The 27,660-nt window shown below is 54.3% G+C and overlaps 1 protein-coding gene across 2 annotated transcripts; it reads right to left on the minus strand.

Moving 5' to 3' along the window:
- Positions 1-1,629: 1,629 nt before the first annotated feature.
- PHF8 (PHD finger protein 8) lies at positions 1,630-26,413 on the minus strand. Of its 2 annotated transcripts, none has more exons than XM_051969231.1 (21): positions 25,773-26,413; positions 21,009-21,094; positions 20,277-20,397; positions 19,447-19,607; positions 19,020-19,161; positions 17,915-18,101; positions 16,908-17,070; positions 16,189-16,276; positions 15,729-15,835; positions 15,160-15,251; positions 14,637-14,726; positions 13,828-14,124; positions 13,352-13,491; positions 12,092-12,270; positions 11,616-11,701; positions 10,177-10,310; positions 9,383-9,741; positions 8,699-8,794; positions 7,569-7,678; positions 6,554-6,881; positions 1,630-3,393 (listed from the first exon to the last, which is right to left on the minus strand). In XM_051969231.1, exons 1-21 carry the CDS (start codon positions 25,976-25,978, stop codon positions 3,305-3,307), a joined length of 3,261 nt encoding a protein of 1,086 aa, XP_051825191.1. In that variant the 5' UTR covers positions 25,979-26,413; the 3' UTR covers positions 1,630-3,304. The 2 variants fall into 2 exon arrangements, with proteins under 2 accessions (XP_051825191.1, XP_051825192.1); XM_051969232.1 differs by having other exon boundaries at positions 10,210-10,310; positions 25,773-26,412.
- Between the last annotated feature and the right edge of the window lie 1,247 nt (positions 26,414-27,660).

The raw sequence follows: 27,660 nt of genomic DNA on the forward strand, positions 1-27,660 counted from the left end.
AGCCCGAGGAAACCTCCCTTTTGCCTCTTGGCACAGAATCGGTGTATAATTGTTCCCAGGTCTGCCCCATGTAGAAATGAGCTTGTTTGGCCCAAGTCCTTAGACCTGGGAGTAAGGTGGGCGTTGGGCATCCTTTATTTTAAAGGGCATCAGTAAGGAGGTTCCTAAAACGGGCCAATGACCAAAAGGCAGATGAGGGCCCAGAGCAATTTGCCGAGCGATTCGTCCAACTTATATCTTTGGATATCTCTATGCAGAAGTCCCTGGCTTCTCATAAAACCCCTTCCCTGCTTTTGTGATGAACTGTTTACATTGTGGGACAAACTGCTAATGAGGACATCTCCCATCTGGAGAGTGAGGTGTGGCAACCCTTTGCCCTCTTCTTGCTGGCCGGGCTTACTCTTGCATCTGGGGAAGAGCTGTTCCTCCACTTTTCCACAGCTCTTTCTAATCGCTGAGAGACAGAAGGCTCCTTATATTCAACGCCCCAAGTCTTGCTCCCTTTTGCCTTTAAATCGTGACTCCTGACGGACCTCTTTACAATCAACCAAAACGGCCCTCTCTAGAGTTACAATTCACTTAGATACCGCCTCCCCTTGTTTTCTCAACCCCAAGGCCCATCCCTTGACCTCCCAGTAGCATCATCCAAAAACTGTGCACTGCACGTCTCTCCAGGTTTTCAGGCTGCTGTTCTCTCCCTGTTGGTCTGGATCAAAATCCGTACCCATGGATCTCTGGCCTCTCCTTCATGTCTTAACTGGCGCTTCAAACTTCACTCACCCAGAACAGGCCTCTCAAATCCTTGGTTCTAGTAACTAGGTATGTTACCCCAACTCTCCATTATCAACCCTTTCCCCGCTCTGGGCCCTAAACTCCGTCTCGTCCATCTCCCTTCGATCCCCTGGTATCATGGCACCCCAGCTGGGACCGTCACTTGTGGCCCAGATCACCACTTTACAGAACGACATCTCCCTTCTCCAATGCTAACCCTCCCCACAGCTGCCAAGCTGCTATTCCAAAGCTCAGTTGAACTCCAAGTCAAACTAAGCATTTAAAGGCTCCTCATTCAGGAGCCCGGTGGGCCCACTGGAACCCAAGGCTTGGCTCACGGCCTGTCAGGCACCACCTCCTGAGATGCCGCTATGTTAGATCGCGTAAAATTTGGAAAAACTTGCACACACACACACACGCAAGCAGAATAGCACTTCTTTCCCACTCACGCCACAGAACGGCAGAGCAGGAGGCTGGCAGGGAGCTTGGCCAGGCGCAGCTCCCACTCTGCACTGTACCACGGCTCCCTCGGGTCCTCAGGATGTGAAACCGATGGCGTAACAAGGCGGCGGGATCATCCTGCAGACTCAGCTGTTTCCTCTATTAGAGGTGAGCAGAGCGGAGCCATGGGAGTGACCTCAGCCTGAGTTAGCAAGCCCATCCCCACCCCAGGATGGTTGTCAAAGACTAGGAGAAGGGGGTCTCTCGATCCCAGGTCAGCCCCAGAAGGTCCCCCCTATGTTGGGATTTTGAGAAACAGGGTTCCTCATGCTCCTGTTCCCTTCTCCTTCCCCCACCTGAGGAGGCCAAGAAGGAAAGACTTTGACCCACGCAAAGAACTGAAAGCTAAGTCAGTGCCAAGATATAACAAGTTTTATCTCTCTAGGAAAGGACGGATCTAAATAAAAAATATAAATTACATCAGTAATAACACCAAATGGGGGAGGGGGCCTCCAACTGAAAGGAACCGCCACCACCACCAGAGTCTGGCTTTGTGTCCCAAATACACAATCCTCTCCTTCTAAAAATAGATTTCAACATGTACAGAAGCATGGTGGTGGTGGCTCAAGCGCGTCTTCTCTTTTGTAAAAATAGAATCCGGATGAATAGAAATGCTTTCTTCTGGGCCCCCAGCCCAGCCTCCGGCTGGCTCTTTGGCTAAGGAGGGAGAGAGGCCGAGACTGGGCTCCCTCCCTTGGGCTGTTAAACCCTCCCCCCTCCCCCACTTACAACCTGAAAAGTCCAGAGTGTGAAAAAGAAAAACAGGCGCCCCCACTCGGCTCTCTGTAAGACCGCTTGGAGGGAGGGGGGACAGGCCTTTTCCCTTCACCATCGTTCGTCATCGACAACAACCAAAAAGCAAAATGGGGCCCGAACCTCAGAAATCAAAAACGTGAAATGAGAGCATCCTGGGTGGAGCTGGGCTGGGATGCCCCAAACCGGGTGGTCATCTGGTAGCAATTAGCTGCCTTTGCCTGTGTGCCAGGCCCCGGCAAGCGGGACTGAGGATGAGGTCTGAGGAAGCGGAGCAGCGGGCAAGGCCGAAGCAGGAGCCAATGTCCTACCACAGGCCCTGCAGCCTCCTGCTCCGCCCGAGTGGCAAAGAGTTCAGGACGAAGGAAACGAGTAAAGGAGGGAGGTTTGGAAAAGGGGCTGGAGAACTTGGGGAGGAGCCCCAGGGAAGCCCCCCCAGCTGCTGGCTCAGGCTTTAAGCGAGCGGCCCTTCCGCTTGCAGTATCCCAGTGGGGAGATGCCCCCCAGGTCCCTGAGTCACCGGGGCAATCCCGGTCACGCAGAGCGAGCAGCTGGGACGGGCCGAACGAACCGTAGATGGCGCTTTCCGACCCTGGCCGGTTGCTCAGAGGGGGTGTGTGCAGGCTCCCCCCTCCCCCAACCAAATTGGAGCTGAAGGAGCCAAAGCAGGAGCAGGGGGTGATACTTTGCTTGTGGGCTCTTCCAGGTCTGAGGTGATAAGAAAGCAGCCTCTTCAGCGTCCAGTGTCACAGGGCCGACCCTGAACGAGGAGGAGCAGGTCGGGAAGGCAGAGCAGCCCAGGGAAGTTGGGTGCTCACACATGGCTTCTAGACAGGCCACAAGGAGTGGCGCAGTGAGCCCAGAGCAGGTCTCCTGCTCCAAACGAGGCGAATGGGCCCAGATGGGGGGAGAGGGGGAAGGGCAGCAAAGGTTATTGAAGGAGCACCCAGTCCCCCTGTTCTTGGGCCCTAACTGAAATGGGAGAAACTGAAGGAAGGCCCCCCTCAGAAGTCAAACTAGACTCCTCCAGTTTCTCCGTTTACGAAGAGGGCGGCGAACAGAAAGAATGGCCAGGAACAGGCAAAAAGGAACCACGAGGGAAGCCAGTGAACGGAAGGCCAGACTTCTTTCCTCCCTCCGCCACAGAGCTGGCCATCCCCAAGGCTGACCGAGAGGGTTCCAAAGTAAAGAAAAGCCTGGCATCAGGAGTGTCTGCAAAGGAAAACCAAAGCCTCCAAGAAGCAGGAGACTGAAGCAGAGCCCCCAAAAAGCGGGCGGCTCACAACAGGAGTTTGCCGTTTCTGTGGATCTTCAAGATGCGGCCAAGTCGTTGCTTGGCCGTGGCCAGGCCCTTCTTAGGCCGCTTTCCTGGAAGCAGAAAAAAAAAAAAAAGAAAAAAAAAAGAAATGAAGGCCCAAGCAAACTGAGGGCTCCTCTTGACGAGGCCCAACAAGCCAATCCCTCCCCCCTTTCCGTCCCCCCCTCCCAAGTCTGAGAGCTTCCACTTCCCCATGTATCAAGTGCCGAATGACTGGCAGGGCCGCCAGGAGGCCCAGACGAAGACCCGTCCAGTCTCAATACACCCCTCTGGTCCTTAGAGGTCCTTGAAGACTTATTATTTGAACCTTGTACATGAAGAGCCTAGCGGGCCACGTTGTGGTCACAGTCACGTGTCTGGGCGGAATCTCGAGCTTACCTTTGATCTTAAGGATGGGACACAACTGAGAGGTTTCCACAGGTGATGTGGAAACCCTGGTGGGAGACCTGTGATTCCCATTCTCACCCGGGGAAGGGCTCTATCAGCGTGTGACCTGGAGTAGGCCCAGGCCCCTAATGCTTCCCCTACCCTGGCTACAAGGCCAGCTTCCAACTCCGCCGTGATGTGTGCTTCCTGGGCTCAGGGTCCTTGTCCCAAACCTGTTTGTCAAGAGCCTCTAGCGCGCCAAGTACCGTGTCAGGGGCTGAACCGTAAGAGCCAAAGGGGAGGTCAGCCTTCCTCCCAGAGGGCTTCCCATCTGCTGGAGTCCAACAGAAGCTGGTGATAATCTGAAGAACACTGGTCACCATGTGCCAGGTACTGTGCCGGGCACTCCAAATCCTCACAGCCACCCCAGGAGTCAGGGGCTCTTACTGGCATCTTATTACTTTTTTAGAGGAAAATGAGGTGGATGGAGAGAGGTGAAATGACTTGCCCAGGAGCATTTAAATGGTTAAGTGACTGAAGCTGGATTTAATCTCAGGACTTCTTGATTTCAGCCCTGAAGCTTTTAGAGCCAGTTGTTTTTCAGCTGCATCAATTCTGTGACCCTATTTGGGGGCCTTTCTTGGCAAGGATACCAAGCAGGCCATTTCCTTCTCCAGCTCATTTTACAGATGAGGAAACTGAGGTAAACAGGGTGAAGTGACTCATCCAGGGTCACCCAGCTGGCAAGTGTCAGGCTAGATTTGAACTCGGGTCTTCAGGACTCCAGGACCAGAGCTCTATCCACTGAGCCATGCAGCTGTCCCCAAACTGGAGCTAGGTGTGTGAAAAGACCTGGCAACTAAGTGTAGGGGTGAGGGGGATAGTGTTCAGTGAAAGATGGCATCGAGGTTGCAAGGTCAGGAAACTGAAGGGATCGTGGGCGAGAAATGGAGGCTTCTTGGGGGTGGGGGGCAGGAGGAGGAGGTGATGAACTGGAAATGCCTCTAAGACACACGGCTGGCACTGGTGGCTGTGAATTGGGAGTCTGAGAGATAGGAAGACCAGCTACGTCACCCGCATAGGCATGATAAATGCACAGGGTCATAAAATGACAAAAGCATAGAGGGGAGGAACCAGGAACAGCCTTAGGGCATGCCCACAGACAGTCCAGAAGCACCTACTCTAAGCCAAGCACACTTGGGGGATCAGATCTGGATGAAGAAGAGACATCAGAAGTAGGAGTAGAGTCCAAGAAACCCACAGCGGGGAGAGTATCCAGGAGATGGCGGAGGCTGCAGAGAGGGCAAAGAAAGCGAGACCGAAGAAAAGGCCTCGACCGGGCTGGGCAGCCAAGTCTGGTAACCTTCAAGAGGCAGGAGATTTAGAAGACGACAACGAGAGACAAAGGAGTCAGGGAGTCCGCTGTCGATGGCTACGTTCAGAAATTCAGCCGTGAAAAGGAGAGCCATTGGCCAATAGAACCGGGGACAATCGGATCACGTGGGGGAGTTTTGAAAACAGGAGCGACAAAAGGAATTTTTCAAAATAAGTAAATAAATATAATAGAAGATTGTTAACATAAAAAAAATACTTTGCTAACTTTAAAGTGCTAAATCAATGCAAATTACTTTCACTAACGAACAACACAACAGTCAGCTACCGCCAAGTATTAGATCGAGAGCTCCTTGGCAAAAGGGTTCATCTTTTGCCTCTTTTTTTGGAAGCCTCAGGATTTAGCATCGTACCCGTCACATAGTAAAGCATAAAGACTTGACTTTGGGGAATGAAAAAAAGAAAAAGAAGAGAGACACGGGCACATTTGTATGCAGCAGGGAAGGAAGCCAGCACACAGAGAAGGACCACAGATTAGAGAGGGAGGATGACAGTGTCTTTAGTCAATTGGAGAAGATGAAAGGGGACAGGACCCAGGATGCAGCGATGGTGAGGGTCACTTAAGCCAGGCCGTGCAAAATCCACTTGGCAAGAGAACAAGGGGCAAAGGGACATGAGCGTAGAGGGTAGCGGAAAGTTGAGGGAAGATGACGGGTAGGCTGACTAGCAGGGGGCAGCAATGGATGCCCCGAGAAAGGAGTGAGTTAAGAGTAAAGTACAATAAGTTCTATTTGGAATGCGGCGAGTTCCCAGACTCGCAGATCTGCTCCATCAGGCAGCTGGTGAGGAGGGACCAGAACTTGGGAAAGAAGAGGCCGAGGCTGGGTGTCTTCTCCATAGGGACATCGATTAAAACCACAGGAGTTGGTGGTGTCACCAAGAGTGCTGAGAGAAGGAAAACGGGAACCAAGAGGGCCTTGGGAGACAGACATCCATAGATGGGCTCACTGAGGAGGACTGGCCAGGTAGCTCAGAGAACAGCGAGGAGAGACTAGCACGAATGGAGTGATTTCTCACCTTTGTCAAGCCAGATGTGAACTGCCTATGTCAAGGTCTGACCGTGTCATTCTCCTGTTCAACGAGCTCCTGTGGCTCCCTACCCTACTACTTCAAGAGTCAAATACCTTTCCGAGCCCTCCATGTGATTTCACACCAGTCACCGAAGCCAGCTGATTTCCCATCGTGCCCTATTCCTGCTAGCCGCTTCCCCACCCAAGACATCGATCCCATCTCAACATGCTTGGACCCCTTTACCTTCTTCTCAAAAAAGTCCATCTTCCTTTAATGCTTAGCTCAAGTACCCTCTGATCTGCCTGAGGCCCCCCCCCTGGAAATGACTGGAGCTTAGGCCAGAAACAGCTCAGTACCCAGGGGACAGCTGACTAACGAGGAGACCGTCACCATGTTTCCCACAAGGCGATGTCTATGAGGACATGGGAACACTTGGCTTACCTTGTATTGCCTGACTCCCCTGGGAGCTGGTCGAGGGCCGCCGCTGAGACAGGAAAACTCCGGGTGCCATGGGTGTGGTGCCTCGGTTCACCTGGGCCATGCCAAAAACACTGGGCCGGGCAGTATACTCATGGTCAGCCAGGCTGCCAGCAAAGGGTTCCTGCTTAGGCTCAGTAGGTGGCGGGGGGCTGAGTGGTACAACTACAGGTGGGGATACTGGCACGGGAGCAGCTGTGGCAGGGCCGCTATCCTGAGATGGTGACTGTTCCACTTCCTTTACTGCTGGTTTCTTCTTCAAATATTTCCTCTTCTGGGCTCTTTGTTGCTCCTGAAACACGAGCCAAATGGGAGAACACGGGCTTCCAAGAGCAAGGGAAGGGAGCGTTCTGGACAAGCTAAGTGGGGGGCCATTTATCCAACTTGGACTTTAGGAGCAGTCGCCCATTAATGCCACATCTTCCATTGAGACACAACCACTACTGCCCTCTACTTCCCAAAGTAACACGTCGGAACGATTGCCCTGACGCGGGCTCAGTGACTAATCAAAGTTACCGATGTCACTTCTAAATGACTGACATGTTCCCCTGAGAGCACCCTAGCTCTAGTGACCGAACCCAGCCCCAAATCAAGAGAACCCCAATGTCTGGTAGGCTTTGGCACGGTGTCAACATTATATTTTTCAACATAATAAAACTTCCCCAGAGAATGTAAAATCCCTTCTGAGGCTGCTGGTAGGGGGCCTCTCCCTCACACAGCACCATGGCCAGGGGTTGGCTCTCAGAACATAGTCCCGGCTCAAGACCACCAAGTCACAACTCTGAAAAAACAGCTTCCGGCCAGGGGCTTCTCTCGACCTTAACCCAAAGCCCATCTGTGCCCTGGCACACACATGCATAGTGGGCGGCATATATTGGGGAACCCTGGCTACCTCTTGAAGCTCCGCCTCCCCAGCCAGCACCAAAGGCACATGGCAGCTCCTTGCTCAGCATGAAGAGGTGGGACCCTGGACACTTACCTGCTGAGCCAGCTTTGCAGCTGCTGCAGCTAACCCCGTCTCAATAGATGCTACACGAGTCCCCTCTCGAACAGGCCGGGCTTGCTTTGGAAGGGTTGGGGTCACACGGGCTGCAATGAAAACAAAGTCAATGGAAGATAGTGCCCATGCTTGGGCAATGAGGCTCCTGCTATCACCTCCGGTAGCCCTGATCATCCAGACACAAGGGGGACTCACATCAATCTATGACTTCCCAAGCCCCAGGCTTCCTCCTCTCCAAGGTCCTCTCTCCCCCCTACCTACTAAAACGTGTACACCAAACCAACTGCCTGGACCTAAGCTCAACCACTGCAGGCCTCTGTGGGACCCAGATAGAGCACTAGGTGGAACCTATGGGACCCAGACTCTAACCTCAACTCTTCTTCCGTGACCTAATTTCCCTCATCCCCAAAATAGGGCTGACAAAGACACAGCCCAGCTCCCGACTTCAGCGAGGGAATTGGCCTTCCCCTTAACACCGTGGGAAATTCTCTGACTCCGAGGGCGTTAAAGCCAGAAAGTATTTGTGTGCCTCTGCTCAACAGTGGGATCTCTGGGTTGAAGGGTATGGACAATTTAGCAACTGATTCCAAAGCAGTTTACCTAACAGTTCTACCCTAAATGCGCCTTAAAGGCACTGTCTGCCTGTGGCCCCTCCGATATGGATTCCCTCTTTCATTTTTGCCACTTAGACGGATGACAAATGCACTTTTTAGCAATTGAGCCTCTCTTCGGATCTTCTCGGGCTGGGGGAAAGCAAATCCCGCCATGCCTCTGAGATCAGACAACAATGTGGACGTCTGTGAAGACTTTCTCGTATTTAAATATGGACAAATGACTTTGGTGCTCAAGCAGGCCATAGTTGGCTGGCCCCTGATTCACAATAATAAAAACACAGGAGTACCGGGACCCCCACCAGCAAATGCCACCTGTGACCCAACTGATTCTGACTCCCAAATTCACCTTCCAATTCTAGTGCCACATTTGTGCAGATGGTGACCTTTGCCAATCAGTGGCCCCGTTCCCTCATCCAAGCAGGGAAGATGCCAAAAGGTTAGAGACCCTTGTTCGGGCGTCTCCTTTAGGATCTCAAGCTGTAACCCAATAATCACCTTTAGGGCTCCAAGGAGCATCATCTGTGCTCTTCCTCTTCCTAGGGCGGGATTTCAAAGCAGGGTCATCATCGTCTGACTCGAGTGATGGGTAGACTAGGAGGAGGGGAAAGCTGCGTTGCTTACCGGGCAGAAGTCAACACACGTGAACCCGGATATTAACGTCCCCAAATGTTCACGCCCAGAACTTTGGATTCTGGGAGAATGCCACAGTGACACAGTCACACCAGGCCCGCGCTTCCAAAGTTACTCCCCACTCCGGCACCAGAGCCCCACCTCGCCCTGCCCTCTCTTCATGTCTGGAGAAAAAGTCTGGACGTACCTCCTCCTGCCCACCCAAGGGCTGCCTTGAAAAAATCAGAGGCTCCCAGACTGGGAGCCTCAGAATGATCAACACCTTGGCTTCCTGGTGAAGCCCAAGATGTGGAGGGAGGGTGTACTGGGGTAGGGCAGGAGAGACGAGGACAAAGATTGCCCCGAGGTCCAGCCTACGCCGAGCCATGCTACATCACATCCCCCGTCCCTGTTGGACACGCCGGCCCAAAATGACAAACCTGGCACTCAACCCTATGGGGAGCAGGCCTCAATAAGCCTGGCAGCTGACAGGCCAGAAAGACCCATGGTTGCTGCTCCCCCCCCCCCACCTTGTGGGCCCACAGCCACGTGCATTGCTCCCAGGCTTACTATACTCGGCATCCTTGAAGCAAGCCCCCAGGCTTTCCTGTTCATCATCTAGACTGGCCTCAGCTTCCTCTTCCTCTTCTTCCTCACTTTCCACCTTCTGTTGGACAACCATCTGCTTCCCAGTACGCTTGCCGGGGGCCCGCTGGCCGGTTGGGACACTGGAGCCATTGGTCTTCCCACGAGCAGAGATGCCGCTGCTGCCGGCACCAGCGCCGGCACCGCCACCGCCACCTTCGTGCCCTGCGGCCCACCAGGCTTGAAGGGTGGAGGCTGAGGGGGAGCTTGAGGAGGATCGGAGGTTTGCCATGCAGAGCATCCCCTGGATAGCTTCCTGGGTGCTGGGAGATGCGGGAGCCTCGCTGCAAGGGACAAAGAAAAATAGCTGAAAGCAGGCCCTCCGGGGGAGGGAGCCACTCAACAGAGCCAGGTCAAGGAATGGGAAAGGCACCTCAGGAGTGGGTGTCACAGAGAGGAGGTGTCTGGGGGCTCAGCCTTTGCCTTTCTTCCCAGAGGGCGAGTGGCACTGCTCAGTCAGGGTTTGGGCTGGACAGGCAAACACGGAACTCCCTCAAACCCCCGGGCTCTCCCAGCTCCTACACGGTCAGTTCCCTCATCCCCTGTCTCACTGTCCTTAGGTTCACTGTGGACTTCTGCTGATGTACAGGGGTCCAATCTCCTTTGTTCAGTGACACCGAGGCAGCTTGGTCTTTATTACATACCGAAGCCAAGCGCCTCAGCCTGGGCATGAACTGTCTGACTGCCAGGGAAAGGAGAAAACTGAGGCAGGTACTCACTCGAGGGCTGCAGAGACTGGTCCCCCCACCTGCCTGCTGGCCTTGAGTAGATCTAGAATCCCTGCCGTTCCAGCGCTGGGCCCAAGGTGGGCTTCTACTCCTTCTGCCAGGTCCTCATCTGTTGTATAATCCTCCTGAAGTGGTCCAAAGGGGCATTTGTGGTTTGAGTGTATTCCACAAGACACCTGGGAACCCCAGGCCCTTCACAAGGGATCTTCACCCCACCCTCTGCCAGCCTCTCTCTCGGTCAGTCTTCTTTTCTTATTAAATTAATTACTCTTTTGTTTCTATTCTCTTCTTTACTCTCTCTAGCGCTTTATCTCTTTCCCTGTAATTTTATCAATTTCTTTTCTTTTCTCTCAGTCCATCACTGTCACTATCTCTTGGGCTCTTTTTTTTTTTTTTTCCTTTTCTTTTCTTTTCTTTTTTTTTTTTTTGGAACATAGCATGTGTTTATTTCCATTCAGTCTCCATAGTTCTTTTTCTGGTTACAGATGTCATTTTCTGTCCAAAGTCTATTGGGATGGTTTTGAATCACTGAACCCCTGAGAAGAATCAAGCCTTTCATAGCTGGTCATTGCACATTCAATGTTACGTTGAATTATTGTGTACAATGTATTCTTGGTTCTGCTGGTTTCACTCAGCATCTGACATGTAAATCTTTCCAAGTCTTTCTCTAATCAAGCTTGTTCATCATTTAATATAACAATAATATTCAGTTACCTTCATATACCATGACTTGTTCAGCCATTTCCCATTTGGGCACCTACTATTTTTCCAAATCTTTGCTATCACAATAAGAGCTGTTACAAACATTTTTGCACATATGGGTCCTTTTCCCACCTTAATGATTTCCTTGAGATACAGACCCAGTAATAGCACTCTTGGGCTCTTTTTCTATTCTCTTTCTCACTTCTTCTCATTGTTTCTGCCAGTCTGTTTTGGATTTTCTTACTGACTCTATTCCTCTCTCTTTTCTGTTTCTAGTTCTCTCTTTCTTCCTCCATTTTTTACTCTCTTCCTCTCCAATTCTCTTTCTGTCTCTCTCCCTCTCTGTCCCTCTGTTTTTCTCAAATTTTTTTCTTTTCTCTCAGTCTGTCACTGGCACTCTATCTCTCTGGCACTCTCTGTTTCTCACTGTCTTTCTCACTCACACTTTCCTCTACCACCCTCCTCCTCTGTCCCTCCACTCCGTCCCTCCTTCCCCCTCTCCCCTTTAATCTCTCTTCACTCTAACCAGACCAAAGGCCCCCGAAGTCTCTTGTGGTCTCCAACACCTTGGCTCACCCCTAGGCCTTCTCCTGCCTCAACTCTGCCCTTCTCTGGCCTCCCCCACCCCAACACAGTGGACGTTCTGCCCAGAAGCAGGCATCCTGAAACGACAAGCTAATACGAGCTAGCGAAGCCTGAAGGCACGGGGGCGAGAAGTGGGCACCTACCTCAATGTCAAACTCTACCTCCCCTGGTTCCCGGATTCTGTTGGGGTCAGAGCAGGGCTTGGCGCGAGGCAACTTCCGGGGGAATTCTAGGACACAAAGAGGAGAACGCCTGGCCTCTCACCTCTGAACTGAAGAAAGCAGGGGAGGCGTCAGGTGGCAGGGCTGAGAGGATCTAGGTAGTGATGGGAAACCCAAACAGTCAGGGCAGGGCCCAAAGGGCAAGAAGGAGTCCCTCCAGGCCACACCCACCACACATGAGTCGTATCTCTGCTCTAGAATCTTTGTTTTGTGGCTATTTCCCAACAGTTCCAGCTTGGGCCACGATCAAGAAAGCTGTGGGTCTGACACCTCTAGGCTAGAGCAGTAAACGAGGCCATTCCCCAATTTTGGAAGCTGTAGGTAGAAGCCCAGAACCACTGGGGTGGGGGTAGGGGGTAGGGGGTGGGAGGAGACAGGGACAAGAGACTGAGACGCACTGGGTAACTTCTTTCTGGCTACCAGGACCTTCTTCTCCTTCCGAGGCGTCTCATCGATCTGCAGGTCTTCTTCCGAATCCAGGTCAAACTCCCCCTTGATCAGCATCTTGGTCTTGGCTGCCCGTCGTGACGAACTCTTGGAATTGCGGGAACGGGCCGAGACCTTCGTTTTCTTGTCACTGGGTTGGATAAAGCCAGATACGCACCCGCATGCACGCACGCACATACACACACGCAAGCAGACACAGACACACGGAGACACAGAACACCAAGACACTGCCAGGGAGGCCCAAGTGAGCCAGCGGCTCCACAAAAGGCCGGCATTCGAGGATACGGAAGGCCCTCCTGGCAGAGCATTTGTAGCCTGAACACACAGCGAGTGTTGGGCCCTTTGGATCCCCTCCAATAGGGTAAAGCAACCGAGGACCCTTTGGCAAGTCTGGCTGATTTCATCTGACCCGCAGGGTACCATTGCTCTGGGCAGCTGGAGCCCAGACAATCCGTTTCCCCCTTGGGTGGGTGATGAGGTAAATGAATAAAGACAGACCCACAAATAGTAACACACGAACCCCAGCAACAACATGACAGCTCACCCCGCAGCCCCTTCCTTCTGATCCCCCCGCTCCCTGACTGCCTGTCTCTTTTCTCTCTGTCCCTAAACATGCATCTAGTCTTCATGGGCACAGCATGGTATCGAAGCCCAGATCCCTGAAAAAAAACTGAAATGTGCATCGCTTCAAGCGTAAGGCCTCTTGGTTGTAACTGACAGATCCGCTGAGGCTGCCCGCCGCCCGCCTCCACACAACGCTTATGGCTCCGGCAGCCCCAAGCACGGCTCCCCTCTCTGGAAAAGCTGATGATTCAGCTGCCATGTGCTTCAGAGGAGAGCAAATATTTGTTCTCACTAGTTCGCAATAAGCCCCGAGTCACCGGGGACTTCTGGGTGCCCCGTGACTAATGTTTTTCCAGGAGATAATGGCCCCACAGCTCAGGGGCAATCAGAGACAAGAACAAGACTGCAACTACAACTTAGCCCCAGGATGCAGCACGTGACAAGGAAAATGCCCACTGTCCACACTACCGTTTTCCCCGCTTTAGCACAACAGAGTCTTCCAGAGATTCCTACTGCCTCCTGGAGGTGCTCTCTTGCCCCCCACCCTCCCCCACCCCATGGCCTTCTGACCTTTTCCTGCCCACTTTGAGGGAAAGACCTGCCCTGCTCACTACTCTTGGGCCCAGTGGGTCCCAGGTCCTACTCACCTTGCTGTTTTTCCATTGGCCAATATGGCTGTAACTTGGCTCTCTTCGATGTCAGGTTCTAAGTCTAAGTCTAGATCTGGATCTGCGTCCAGGTTTAGCTCTTCTTCTTGGGGAGCCAGACAGGGGTTCGCCACCAGAAACTGAGAAAGAAAACGGCAGAAGCTCAGCCACAGGCTGTCTCCGTATGAGAATCAAGAAAGCAGAGGGGTTCCCCCTAACTAATCCCTGCATTCAAATCTGCATCCTGGCTGGGAAATGAAGAGACTGGACCAGAGCAACGCTCTCTGAAGCTGCTGACGCATCAAGGATCAGAAATATTACCCCCAAGATTCTCAGGGGTTGTCCAGTGAGCTCCCAGTACATAAGGGCCTGAGACCCAAATCCCTAAGTCTAGCCCCAGGCCTAAGGCCTCACCTAAGCAGAGAGGGGGTAGGGGGCAAGAAGAGAAGGGGCAAGGGGGTCCTGGGGAAGCCCACCTGGCCCTTGGGAGGGCCACTCGTCTTCAGGGCCTGCCGCGTATATTTGTCCAGCACATTGAGGTCCAGATTGCCAGAATCCACTGTGGCCACATTCTCTCTCCCCTTGCGCTCTGCCTTCTTCCCGGTCACCACCTTGACCCGGGAACTTCTCTTTTTGGAGCTGGTTTTAGAGGCTGGGTACAACCTGACAGCAGAGGCTGGAGCTCCAGGACCCGATTTGGCTGGATTGCTGCTACCAGTCCTTTGGAGGCCAAAAGGGGTGCCAGTCTTTCCAATGTTCTGATGGAAGATATCCTGCAGAAACGGTAGAGCCACTGGCTAATGGGGCGCTGAGCTAGCTGTGCACTGAGTTTTCCAGGCCCATGTGTCAGTGCCCACGGACACAGGCACACCTGTGCACAAGAGCTCCCCGGCTCTCAGAGGTGGCCCGATTCGTTCAGGCCATGATGATTTAGTGAAGATTCTGTAATGGCTACAGGGATGTTTGGTGCCCCCAAATCTGTGCGCTGGCCCCCAAGAAAGGGCGGGAAATGCCTCAGAGGTACTAGAATATTTCTCCCCTGCCTCTTCCTTCTGCTCTACAAAGGCAGGACAACAAGGGATGTCTGCTTTCAGCAACTTATCAAATTTCTCGGCCTCAGTTTCCCATTTGTCAAAAAAGAGACTAGAAATCAAATGTCCTCCCCAGGACATTCAAAGGAAAATAAACAAACAGCTTCACCAATCTCTGGCACGAGGAGGAAGACATACGAGGAGTAGACAGAAAACCAAACGCAGAAGGGGAGCCTAGAGCCCCAAGCCCTCACCTCTACCAGGCGGATCTCCTTGGCCAGATCTTTGATAAGCTGAACCGTCCGCACAGTCTCGGGGATCTCAGCTTCGTGCTCTGGCAAAGCCTATGGCCAAAAAGGGTTAAGGATGGGATTAGGGGAGCCGGCCAGTCCCTAATCAGGGCAAAGAAATGGAACCACTGCCCCCTACTGGCAAGCTGTACCTTTAGGTCTCCTTTCACAGACCTTAACTACCTTAACTACCCAAAATGTACTCTTTGTTTCTGGTCTGGTCAATAAGGAGGACGGCAGATGAAAGCGATCTTTCCTGCACTCCTCCCCAACTTGGGGGGTGGCGACCTAGACCATCTGGGCCAGCTTGGATACCCCCTGCTGCTCCAACATCCCCAGCTGGGCTTCTGTGCGACAATGAATCAGAGGGGTAGCTCTCCCCATGACTCGACACTCTACACCCACTGGAGCGTACCAGCTTGGACCAGGAGTTAAATACGACACTCCTAGCTAATAGGAGGAGGAGCTTGGGAGAGAAACTCATCACCTCTTTCTTAGTCCAAGACCTGAAGGCCAAATTCAAGGCTTTGGCTCCGTGGACCAAATAGGAAGCAGGGTGTCTCCTGTTCTCTCGTAACCCTGGAAGGGGCAGAGAAAGAAAGCGCGCTACTGGCAGCCACCCTTGGATTGCCCAAGTCAATCCTGGTGGGCATCTCCACAGGTGAAAGGGGCCTGGGCTAAGAGTCCTGACTATCTGGGCAGGTTTCCAGGCTAAGTCACTTTGGAAGGGGTGGGTGGCATGACAAAGAGGCGGGCAGCTGGTGAGGAAGCAGCACAGAGGAACAGGAGCTCCTTAAAGGCCTCCGCTTTGGAGTTGGTGCTTCCAAGGGTATCCCCACCTCATCAAGTGAAAAGCAGGGGAAACTTTTAGCCTTCCAGAACATGACCCTCCCCCAAGCAAAGAGCTGGGGGTGGGGGGAGGGGGCCTGGGCTCCAAGGGCAGCCTGTGGCCCCAAACCACCGAGGCATCGTGCCCTCCTTCAGGCCTGCCAAACTAAGGCATGGCCAGCAGGGTAGGGCCGGAGCGACAGAGGGGACACAGGAAGGGGCTCCTACCTCGGAAGATGTCGAGGATGTGCTTTCCCACGTACCAACAGATGGTCTCAAAATTGGGGAACTTGAAGAGGTCAGCTGTGCTCAGTCTCTTCTCGATGTCATAGGCCCTGGGGAGTGGGGGTGCGGGGGCAGGGGGTGGAGACGATCAGGGGCACGAAAGAGGTTGGCTGAGCCGGCCCCCGAGTGCTCGCTCTTCCCTCCCCTTCTCGTCCTGTCCCCCCCTTGGCCCAGCACATCTGGCCACTGAGTCGGGGTGATCCCGAGGAAGCTAGGCTCCGTGCTGCTCGGCCTTTGGGGGGGTAACCATTTATTGGGCTCAGGTAAGGCAGCAGGCCGTGGCCGCTGTCGGGCTTCTCCGTCCCCTCGAACCCTCTGCTTCGAATGGTCCCCATTTCGGGTTCGTGGCAGGGAGAGGGAGGGAAGGGCTGGAACCAATGGCCAACCCGAGGCCTGCACTCACTTGAGCTGCATCTCGATGTTGAGGCTATGTAGGAAGTTCCCTCCAAAGGCAAGGCAGTCCACGGGCGTCAGCACCGCATGGATCCAACCTGCCAGCACCACAGGAGAAAGTCACACCGCCACAGGGACCCAGGGTCAGGCTCAGGGCTCCCCCAAAGCCTGCCTCTACCCCAGCCGGCCTCACTGGAAAGCAGCAGAACCCCTGAACTCCAGCGTCTTCTCTTCCTCAATTCCCCAGTTCAGGAGGGGGGTGCTGGGGGTAAGGCTGCCCCAGGGCTACTTCAGCATTTCTCCTCCTGGCCTGGGCCCTTGCTCCTAGTCCCTCCCACTCAGTGAACTCTACCCATGCCCGCGGGTTTCACTTTGGAGGCCAGAGCCACGTCGTGCGCGCTGGGACAACAGGCCACACTCGGATCCCTGCTTGACTTCCTTCCTTGTCCCACATTCCTCACTGTGACCCCAAGAACCGTCACCACTGAGCCCCATCTCGCTCTTAGAATCCTTTCCCTTTCTGCAGTGCCAGGGACTCCCATCCCCTCCCGGTTCTCGCCTCTCCTGTCACCCCAAGGATTGTGCGTCCACCATCATAAAGTCCCTGGAGAAATATAGTCTCAGAGAGCTTGGGAGGCTCCCAGCAGCCCAGGGGTAAGGATGGCAGGTGGTCCCCTACAGGCGGCGCCATTGGCCCCCTCCTTTCCCCCCCAGAGGCCCAGGCAGAACCTGTGGGGATGAAGAGCGTCTGGCCCTGCTTCACACAGCACTTGTAGCACATATCCACCTGGTCCCCAAAGAACATCTCTCGCTGGTTGGAAGAGCTGCTCCAGCACTCGAATAAGGACAGGTTTGCTGGGGTGGGGCGGATTAAGTAGAAAACCTTCTCCCCCTGAAGGACAAAAAGGAGACACTGAGGAAACCTAGAGAAATCAACTGCAAGGGGCCTTACAGATCAACCCAAATGGCCTCACTTTACAGACAGAACAACTGAGAACCAGAGTGATGAGCAGTGGTCCAGGTCCAGCACTGCTTGAACACAGCCCTGAATGGCAGCTGCTCCGAGGCCTCCCAGAGTCTGGCCCGGGCCCATCCGCCTGAATGGCAGCTGCTCGGCCATATTCTGGCTTCCCTGTCTAGCACCAGTGCCAAGAGCCCAAGAGAAGGTGACAATATGAACATCCACAGTGCTGTGGGCAAAAGCAGCCGCCAAGAGAACACGCTACTCCACGGTCCCTCTTGAGAAGCCCTAATGAGGAAGCCTTCGCCTGTTATCAACAGGTGGCATTTTGTTCCTTTCTACTTAGACTGTCTACACTTGACGGGAACGGACTCTGCCTTTTCCTAAAAATCACTACCAGCTCCCACAAGCTGGACCCTGGCTGGGAAGGGCCCTCCCGATGGAGCAGGAAGGTCAGATTTTGTGACTTTCTATCGTTCAGGTAAAGAACAATTGGGAAGCTGGCTGAAGGCCGACGGGTAGGACAGCCAAGTGCCCCAGGGGAGCAGGCCCCATTGGATCAGGGAGTTTCCTAACCGACAGTTCCCGTCCACAATGCCCATGTCTGAACCACCCAATGACCTAGGAGATCCCCTCTGAAAGTGGACCTAAACCTGATCAACCCCTGAATAGACTGAGAAGTGGAAGTGGGGGCCTGGATTGTCCCTGGGAACAGTCAAAGATAAGCAAGGAATCTCACAGGGGCTGGAGCACAGCACAGGCTCCCACCACCTACCCTGAGCACGTGATACCAGACAGAGGTACCGCCAAAGTCGATGTGGAAGTCAGTATAGCTGTCCCGCACGCCCATGAGACAATACTTTTGCACGCTGGGCCGTTCAAACACAGACTCCTCGGGCCACAGGTTCTCTACCCAGGAGAGCTTCCGGACAATCTTAGGGGTCTCCACAAGATTTGAAAGTCTGGAAACAGAGAAGTCAGAGTAAACATCACTCATGACCCCTGTCCTCTTGGATGTTTGGGAGAGCCTTAAGGTAAAGGGTGAGATAGCAAGAGATGCTGGCTCATCTGGTACTTTGAACCAGATGTGTCTGAAAACAATTCTTTCCCAGAATCCCACGAGCAAACAAGGAAAGAAACATCCAGGTTCTCTGTTCTTTTGCTGGCCTATTTACAATCTCCTGGGCCATCCAACCCTTCAGCCCTTCCTGTTCTCCAGTCTTCCCTTTGGCCATAGAGTCTAACTCCCTCTCTGGAATCCTGGAGAAACTCCATCTGTTCGTGTCTGCCAGGCTCAACAGCGCACATGCCGAGTCAAAGGCGAGGGCAGAGAACACTGCTCTACCCTGGCTTTGAACGAGAGCATCTGGCGGAAGGCTAGGTGAAGGGCACACGACCGAATCAATCTAGCCATATACTACCAGGTTGTTGGCTTCGTTAGAAGGCAGACAGAAACTTAACCGGAAGGAAAATTACTTTGGGACCAATTTTGCAAAATCCACCCGAATGCTGCTCACACCGAACTGTGTTTTGATAAAGAAACAAAAACCAATCAAGGAACATGCCTTTCTTTTCTTGTCTTTTTTTTTGGTTAATTTAAATTTTCTTTTTAGTATTTAAAAAAATGACCCCAAATACACGTAAAAATAGTTTTCAATGTTCCTTTGGTTAAAATTCTGAGTTCCCAATTTTTTCTCTTTCCCTCCTTCCCTCCCTTCTCCCTGAGACAGGTTATACACATGCTATCATTTTACGAAACCTCGGGGAAGGCACCTCTCTTGAAGGCCAGACACAGCCTGCGCCAAGCACGTGTGGAGAGGGGAGACCCAAAGAACCCAGCGAGGTGATCACGTGGTAGATATCCTCGCCCCCACACTCACCTGGTATCAGAAAACTCGAGGCTGATGACATTGAGGACTTTCTCCCTTTTCCCACTGCAGTAATAATGCACAAAGTCCCCAAGTTTCATCTTGCAATCAGCCTGACGGATCACATCAATAACATCGATCTCTTTGTCAGCACCTGAGGCAGAAAGAAGGGTCTTACACAAACAGGGATGGACAGCTCCAGCCCCCCTATCTGGGCTTCCTCAGGGAGGTGACTAAAAGCCTGTCCCTGCCCAAGCAGCCATTTCTTCAGCGCAATAGACTCTGCAAAAAGACTCTTCCGTAACTACCATCTTTTTATAGCCACACCACTGTTCCATGAGCTAGTTACTGACGGATGAGGAAACTAAGGGTCAGAGAGGTCCATGGTCACACAAATGCTAAACAACATACGAGATTGGGGGAGGCACGGGCAACTTACCAACATAATACTCCACTTCTCTCACAGTGAATGCCGGGGAAGGCAAAGTCATGCCCAGGCCATCCTTCTTCAGCACCAAAATGGGCACACTAAAGCTGTTCTCTTCTAGGTATTCCACTGTCAGCTGGGCCCCTGTGGGCTTCAAGATCACCTCATCGGCACTGGGGGGGGGGGGGGGGGGAGGAGGGGGGAAGAATGGGGGGAATGCAGGAGAAAAGCACATCACGGTAGGACCAGGCCATGGCCATGTGCGCCCCCTCCTGAAAGCAACGGGACTGCCCCAGCACCTTACACACACTCGACACTCCTCCCCTGTCCCTTTCAGGGAGACAGGGCAGGCAATGGCAGAAGTCAAAACAAATTCTAGGAAGAGACAGAGCTTAGAACCCAAACACATGATACCGAGATCCCGGGGCCATACTGCCTCTCTGGCCTAGACATGGCAGGGGGGCACGAGAAGGATTAGAGAAAAATCCTATCATCAATCAGGCAACTATTCCAGGATGGAGGGAATTTGTAAAAACTTCAGATTCTGATTCAGACACAGAGGACCACCCCCTCCTCTCCACCCCCCCCCCCCCCAGCCAATCTGGCAGCCGGGGTGAGAGGCCAAGCACTTTGGGTGAGAGGGGCCAGACTGGAGGATGCCACAAGGAAGCCTCTGTGTGTGGGCACATGCTGGCCAACGATCTGCTAGAGAAGGCCGTGCCCCTTAATAGAGCTCTCTACTTGCAGGTAGTCTAAAGATGAGAAAAGGCAGTGGAGCATCCCTGCCGCTCAGGTCTTCGTGCGGGAGGTGCCGCCTCCTGCCTCCATCCAGATGCCCTCACCTGCGGAAGGGCCTTCCCCGAAGCTCCCGAATGAACATGGGACTCCCGGTCTGCACAGTCTTTCCTGCGTCTTTGTTTGCCACCAGTTCCTGTACCTTCGGGGCCCCTCGGCGTCTTTTCACTTCACCAAGAGAAGGTTTGGAAAGGGAGAGAGAAAGGGAAGAAGGAAGCAAGCATTTATATCTATTTGAAGGGCCTACCATCTGCCAGGCACCGTGCTAAGCACCTCATAATTCTGATCTCATTCGATCTTCACAACAACCCTGGGAAGCAGGTGCTGTCATCATCCTCAATGTACAGTTACGGAAACTGAGGCGGAGGTGAAGTGACTTGCCCAGCACTGCAGGCAAATCTCAACTCAGGTCTTTTGACTCCAAGTCCAGAGCTCTATGTGCTGCCTCATCTGGCTGCCACCTAATAGAAGTTGGCCTTGGGTCGGAGAGCCGGCGCCTAGGGCCCTGAGCTCACACGGGACAACCAGGCCCGTGGACAAAGTCCCACGGACCTGAGAATGCGGGAAATCAGATGGGATCCTAAAATGGTGGCTGACTTCCTAAAAGAGTTCCACGTCAAGAAGATGCCCAAAGCTGTAGATCTGCCAAGACACCCGAAGGTCCCAGCGATGCTCCCGGAGAAGCTGTCCCTAGAACTTAGACCAAGGCAGCTTCTGTTTCCTGAGGTCCCCCAAGCACTCACCCTCTTCTCTGGCCACAAGAGAACAAGACGACTTACTAACAGAAGGTCCGTGGAGGACCTCACAATTGGGGCAGTGGTAGAGGTCAATGTCGACTGCCTTCTCCTCTTCTACGCCAACACAACTGGAAAACAGATGGAAACATCCCAACTAGTCCGGGGGTTCAAGGTGCTCTCCTCCAAGTCCCAGGGACAAAAGCCTTCTAAACAATAATGACACAGAGTTGTGACACAGGGACCCCATTTTTTCCATACAACTATTCAGGTTTATCAAGGGAATGAAACTGGGGGGGGCCCCCACAGCTATTTGGATCTCCGCACCTCCGGAGCCAGGGAAGGTCCCACGCTGAGGAGGGCCAGCTTCCGGCACCCCTCAGGATGGTACAGATCATTAGGGAACCCAAAGCAGCCTCGCCACTTCCCCGCTGTGGCCCCTGACTCTGCCTGCCCTCTGGCACCTAAAAGGACACGTGGGATCTTTCAGCCAGGCAACCTTCAAACGCTTGAAGACAACTTAAGAGAGCCAAGCATTTTCTTCTCAGCATGAGCACTTAGGCCTCATCGAGGCTTGTAAAGGCGGGTTCTTTGGCTGCCTATCTAGACTTTAAAAGCGATGGAGGAAGGGCGAGCCAGCCGGTCGCCTAAGCATTTATCCAAGTCACTCACTGATGATGCCTGAGGCTGCGCACAGATCCCTGGGGCACTCCACTGGAGACCACCTAGACACTGAGCTATTAATGAGTGAGCACTGGGAGAGAAAGGGGTAAGATCTCAGGAAACTCCAGTCAATGAGTAGCCAAAAAGGAAAGCAAGACTGTCTGGTGACGGCGTGTTCTACTTAGCCTAATCAAAGCCGACTTCTGCCAAGTCCAGTGGGTAAAGTGGAGAGGCCCACTGGGCCTCTGCTAGCAACAGGACAATCTGCAGTCCTTCAGCAGCTAATCCTCTGAGCACCCAGAGGATCCAGATGAAATCACTAAGCTACCCAGAAGATGGCCCACTACCAGTGAGATGAGAATTTCCCACAATGGCATGCCTTCCGGGGCCCCCTCTGGAAAGGTCGAGAGGCCCCTCCTGGCTGGGTAAATGCCACCCGGGTTCCAAGACCCAGACACAAAGGCCCCACGTGGAGGACAGGGGCAGCCTTGCAGAAATGTGTCTACCCTTGCCAGGACCACCTCGGCTCATCTGCCATAAGGACATCTCCCCTTTATGTTCTCTGCAGAGGTCAAATGGGGCGCTGTTCAAAGCCCTGGCAAAATGGAAAAGGAAGCAGAGTCAGGGCCCCGAGGCTTGGCGTTTCTCAGAAGCTTCGCCATCAACCAGGTACATGCCTGGAGCGTCTTCCAGGGGCTGTTTTGAGTTAGGACACAAAGACTTTGGGGGAAGAGGAGAAGGTCTGTGGCTGCTGAGTGGGAGAAGTTTCCTCACCCAAGTGGAAATGCTAGGCTGGGGGAGAGAAGCCCCTCCTGTCAAGGTGGACATAGAAACGAACTGGACACATTGGGCATTGTCAGAATGATTCTTCTGGGGAACCAGAAGAGTTGGGAGAACTCGGGCTAGCTGCCCTCATCTCTCCCGCTGCCATGGGGTCCCACTGGGGATGTTGGCTCCCGGACCAGAAGGGACCTGCAGAAGCTGACTCGAAAGGCCGAAGAAAGGCCTGAACGCACCTTCCCCCGAGGCTATAGTGAAGGGGCAGCTTGGAGAAAGCTTAAGGTTCCCCTCCCTCCCACTAGCAGAGAAAGGTAGGGGGAAGGGCCTTCCCCAGGGACAAGCCACTGAAACAGAGGGCAGCCACAAGGGGTTGGGTGAATTGGGCATCACACTTCTGCTCAAGGCTGGCACCTGGCTCTTAATGGCCTGACAAGGAGAGGCGCTGGCTCCGCCGGCCATTCTGCCCACATCATTTTATCGTTCTAGATTCACAGTGCTGACCCCTAGGCGTTTCATGGGTCAGCTAAAAATAGACTGGGCAACCGGGTGGTACAGTGGATAGAGTGCCAGGCCCGGAGTCAAGGAGACTCATCTTCCTGAGTTCAAATCTGGCCTCCGATGTTCACTAGCCGTGTGACCCTCGGCAAGTCACTTCACCCTGTTTGCCTCAGTTTCCTCATCTGTAAAATGAGCTGTAGAAGGAAATGGCAAACCACTCCAATATCTTTGCCAAGAAAACACCAAACGGGGTCACAAAGAGTCAGACATGACTGAAAAATGAACCAAAAAAGGATCCCTGTGAAGGGTTTAACTATGGCAGTATTCCTTGTCCTTTTTCATAATCAGGCCTTTGAAAAGCACCTGAACCTGGGCCATCTCCACTGCACTGCCACTCTCCTTTCCCCACCATGACCCCAGGGTAAACACTCAACTATCCTCCTACCCTGAATCTCTTACCTTCACACTGCCCACCGTGCCCAGTCTTGGATCACTCCTGCCATCAGTTGTATGGGTTGCAGGTGAAGGTGCACGTCACCCTTGCGACTTGGACTACTACAAATTGATGGTCCCACATCACCTGCTGCTAAGCAATCCTACCAGGTGAGCTTCATCCACTGTGCCCAAAACCTTCCTCCCTCCTGGAACTCCTATCCTCCCCTCCCCCTAGTCTGCTAAAAATCCTGGCTCTTATCTTACTGAATCAATTGGGGTCATTTAATGAGAACTCCCTCTTCTGTCGTCCTCCTCCTCCTCCTCCTCAGCACCTCCTGTCCCATCTCCTCCCTCACCTTTGCACATAAAGAGATTGGCCTTAAGCCTTACCAAGACTCACCCCTCCACCTGCACCAGCCATCCCATTTAATCTTGGCTCCTCCGACACCCCCTCTCTCACTCACTTCAATCTTTCCTTCTGTACCAGTTGCTTCCCAACTGTTTCCAAACATGCCCATGTCTCCCCCATCCTCCAAACACCCTGATCCTTCTAGCCCCGCTCGTATTTCAGACCTCTCCCAATTTTGTGGCCAAACTCAAAATAGCCGCCTCTACCTTCTCTCCTTGACCTTTTACAATCCAGCTTCCAAACCGATGGTTTCTGGTGGGCATCCTCTTCGAAGTTCCCAGAGATATCTCAGTTACCAACTCCAATAGTCTTTTCTAAGTTCTCATCTTTGATTTCACTGTAACCTCTGACACATCCTATTTTTTGATATTGTCTCTGGGTTTCCAGGACACCCCCCTGCTTCCTGATTCTCCACCTCCCTCGCTTCCGCTCCTTCTATGGATCCTTCTCCAGATCACGCCCCCTCACCTCAGGGGTCCCAGAGGCTCTGTCCTGGGGCCTCTGCTCTTCTCCCTCTAGACCCCGTCACTGGGGACTTCTCAGGCTCCCGTGATTGAAAGCCCATCTGGCTCTATGCTGAGGACAGGGGCACCCTCCATTTAAACACCAAAGGGGTCTTCCCAAGGCATAGACCTGACTGCGCCACCTGCCCCCTCTCCCATGTCAGGATAATAAACTCCAGTGGCTCCCTACGGTTTTCAGGAACAAATACAAAACGCTCTGTTTGGTGTTCAAAGTCCTGGCCCCCTGCTCTCTGTCTGCTCTTATATGGCACTCCTCGTAATGTTCTCTTTGATCCAGAGACTCTGTTCTCCCGGCTGTTTCCCAAACAAGATTCTGTCTCCCCCCTCAGAGTTTCCTGTGGACGCCTGCAAGGCTCCCCCTCATCTCTCCATCCTGACTTCTTTCAAGGCTCAGCTCAAATTCCACTCTCTAAAGCTTTTCCTGCTCACTGGCCTCAGCAACCAATTATCTTCAACTCCAATTCATCCAACATCTGTTTTGTTTGCAAATGTTTACAACCCTAGCTAGCCTAAGAGTTCCTTAAGAGTCTTTCTTTGCAGCCCCAGAACTTATCACAGTGCCTGGCACACAGCAGGTGCTCAATCAATGTCAGTTCACCAGTCCCTGATCTCAGTACTTCAGTTGAATTCAGGATTTGGGGGCGTGGGCGCCTCTCCTGAGGGGTGTTCCCAAGTAGCACAGCTCGGAGGGATCCAGAACAGGTCTTTGACTAGCCCTGCTTTCTCTCCCAGAGCCCAATGAAGTGCAGAGGTCCAACAGACTCCATTGGTTCCCATGCTTCTGAGCCCCGGGGTCGGGGGAAGCTCGAAACCCTCAGTACAGAAGGACAGAACACTTAGTTCAACAAAAAAACAATTATGGGATGCCCGTGAGAGGGTGTGTCTTGGTGGTCCTCTGCCCCCCCCCCTCCCCCGCCCCCAGCAACAGGATCGGAATTCTTCAGGAGTTCACGGTGGCACAAGGGCAACAGGTGCTCAGTTGTGAGCTGGAGGCAGGAGCGCAGCCCCGCCTCCTGTTGGAGCTCCTCAATGCCAACACATGGCTGCACGGCCGCCCCCCCAAGCAGGGACACAGGACAGAAGGCCCAGTGTACGAGGGAGGGGCACACAGGGACAAACAAGTTGGGGGGGGGAGTCACACGAAGCCCGGTTGGAGGCTTTCCGAAGCCCAGAAAGTCTGCTGGGGGGGGGGGGGCAGAGAGCGGGGGGGGGGGGGGGGGGACAGACCACGCTGGAGGGGAGGCCCGAGGAGGAGGGGGACGCCACACGGTGGGGGGTGGGGGGGGAGGCGGAGGGAAGGTTATAAGCGGGTCACGGGTGAGAAACGCAGGGAGGAAGCGAAGGGGAAGGCTCCGAGAAGAGGAAACGCGGTGAGGGGCCGCGCTCCTAGGGGGGCGGGAGAGAACGCGGAGGTGGGGGTGGAATAGAAGAGCGGGGAGGGAGGGGAGCACGCGGACCAGGGGGAAGCGCGAGGGGGGAGGGGACGCCGGCCGGCCTCACCTGCCGTGGAACCAGTCTTGGCACAGGTCGCATTCGATCATGAAGCGGGTCACGTCGTAGGGCAACCGGCATAAGCAATACACCGGCGGGGAGGCCATCTTGGCCCGCGCCTGGGCCCGCGCCTCAGCCCGTTCCTGGGCCCGCGCCCCCCGTGGGGGGCAAAACTGGCCGCCGGAGGCCGGCAGCCTCGCGGGAGGCGCGGACATGGGTGGTGCGGCCTGGGCCCCAAAAGGGCAGGCGAGCGGACGGAGCTGGGCCCGGGTACCAGGCGAGCGGGAAGGCAGACGACGATGACGGCGGTGGTGCTGGTGCTGCTGGTGCTGCTGGTGGTGGCGGCGGCGGCGGTGACTGAGAGCAGCGGGAGCGGTCGCAGCGCGGGGGGCGAGTGACGGGCACGAGCGTAAGCGCGAGCACGGCCACGGGCGCTCTCCCCGCCCTCTCCGTGGTGCGACGTCACGTTACGTCACGTTACGTCACGTCGCCGGCGGAGCCGGGCCCGGCTGGCAACCTTCTGTCTGGACTGGGAGCCCCCTCCCCAAGCGCGGCGGAGGTGGAGGCGGAGGCGGAGGCGGAGACGGTGGCGGCGGACGCCGAGGACGACGACGAGCACGGCGTCGGCAGCCCGGCCTCAGATCCCGCCCCCTCCTCGACCCTCCCCCTGGAGGGCGTGGCCCAAGGCCAGCTTCCGGACCCCGTGCCGCCGCCGCCGCCGCCGCCGCCGCCGCCGTTCGCGCGCCGGGCCCGCCTCTTTCCGCCGCAGACGAGGCTGTGCTGGCGCGTGGCGCCTAACACAATGTATTCAAAATCTCCAGGAAGTGCGAGTGAGAGAGGGAAGGAATGACCGCGCGGGGGATGCTAGGAAACGCCATGTTGAGCGAGGCGTGAATCGATCTGGCCTGCGCCATCAGGGGCGTGGCGGAAGAGTCCGCACCTCCTGAGCGCCGGGTGGCGCAGGCGCGGCCGCCCGCACCCCGTCCCGCCCCCCAGCAACCCTGTGCGTGTCCCGGAGGCTCACCCGAGAGAAACAGAACCGTACACTAACTCATTTGGTCTTTTCTTAAAAGAATAAACGTTTTTTAAAGTCCAGTCCAGTCCGAGCACTCCCAGCAGGGAAAGCGGGCCCGGGCCTCAGGAGGGCTGGCGGCTGGAGCGTCTCTGCACTGAGGCGGAGAGGCGGGGGGCGGGAACAGTGCAGAGAAGCGCTCTCACAAATCCAATAAGCTCCCCAAACCAAGACGGTCAAGTGACCTGGGGGAAAGGGCGACAAAGCGGTTGGTCACCGCGCGCCCCCAACTCTGTTAAATGAAAACGAAAGCCGGGCAGGCCCGGAGGAGTCAACCCCCATCCATTGCTGTCACCAACACCGCGGGCCTGCCCCTGCGCTTTTGTCACAGGGACCCAATCAAGTCAGCAGAGACCCAAGATGGCGAAATGAGAATGGCAAATAATGCCACCGGAAACCTGGTGCCCGCGGCCTTCGGAAGGGATCAGGCTACCGAGCTGGCCACCTTCATAGCGGGCTGAGCAATTGGGGGCGGGAGGAGGATGGGGGGCGGGGTAAACTCTTGCGAGGTTCACCTTGGGAAAGAACTTCCTAACCGAAAAGGAAACCTGGCAGAAGTAATGAAAGAGGGCTTAGCCCAAATGCTCGCACACAACAGCAAAATACTGCCCTGCCCATGACGAGGCCAGCTTGGTCTGCCTCTCAGGCTGACTGATGATTATAGAAAGAATACCAGGCAAGGAAGCCCGCTATTCGTCTTCCCCCTCCAGAAAAAAGCTACTACTGGACAATGGGAAGGTGACGTTTGTTCTGAAAGGGGGCACCTGTGAGCTTTGGAAGGGAAGCTGACCTTGAGTACTTGGGGCTGACCGGGAGACTAGCTTC

This window comes from Antechinus flavipes, chromosome X (assembly GCF_016432865.1).
Source record: "Antechinus flavipes isolate AdamAnt ecotype Samford, QLD, Australia chromosome X, AdamAnt_v2, whole genome shotgun sequence".
NCBI classification, from domain to species: domain Eukaryota; kingdom Metazoa; phylum Chordata; class Mammalia; order Dasyuromorphia; family Dasyuridae; genus Antechinus; species Antechinus flavipes.

What these genes read in the sequence shown, in the direction of transcription:
- PHF8 (XM_051969231.1), bottom strand. Translation starts at nt 25,978, where the DNA reads ATGTCCGCGCCTCCCGCGAGGCTGCCGGCCTCCGGCGGCCAGTTTTGC. An exon ending in GGTCTTGGACTAAGAAAGAG is followed by an intron (nt 14,727 to 15,159) that starts GTGATGAGTTTC and finishes TTTTGGCCATAG; the next exon opens with GCTTTGCCAGAGCACGAAGC. An exon ending in CTTCAAGGATGCCGAGTATA is followed by an intron (nt 8,795 to 9,382) that starts GTAAGCCTGGGA and finishes CCCTCCTCCTAG; the next exon opens with TCTACCCATCACTCGAGTCA.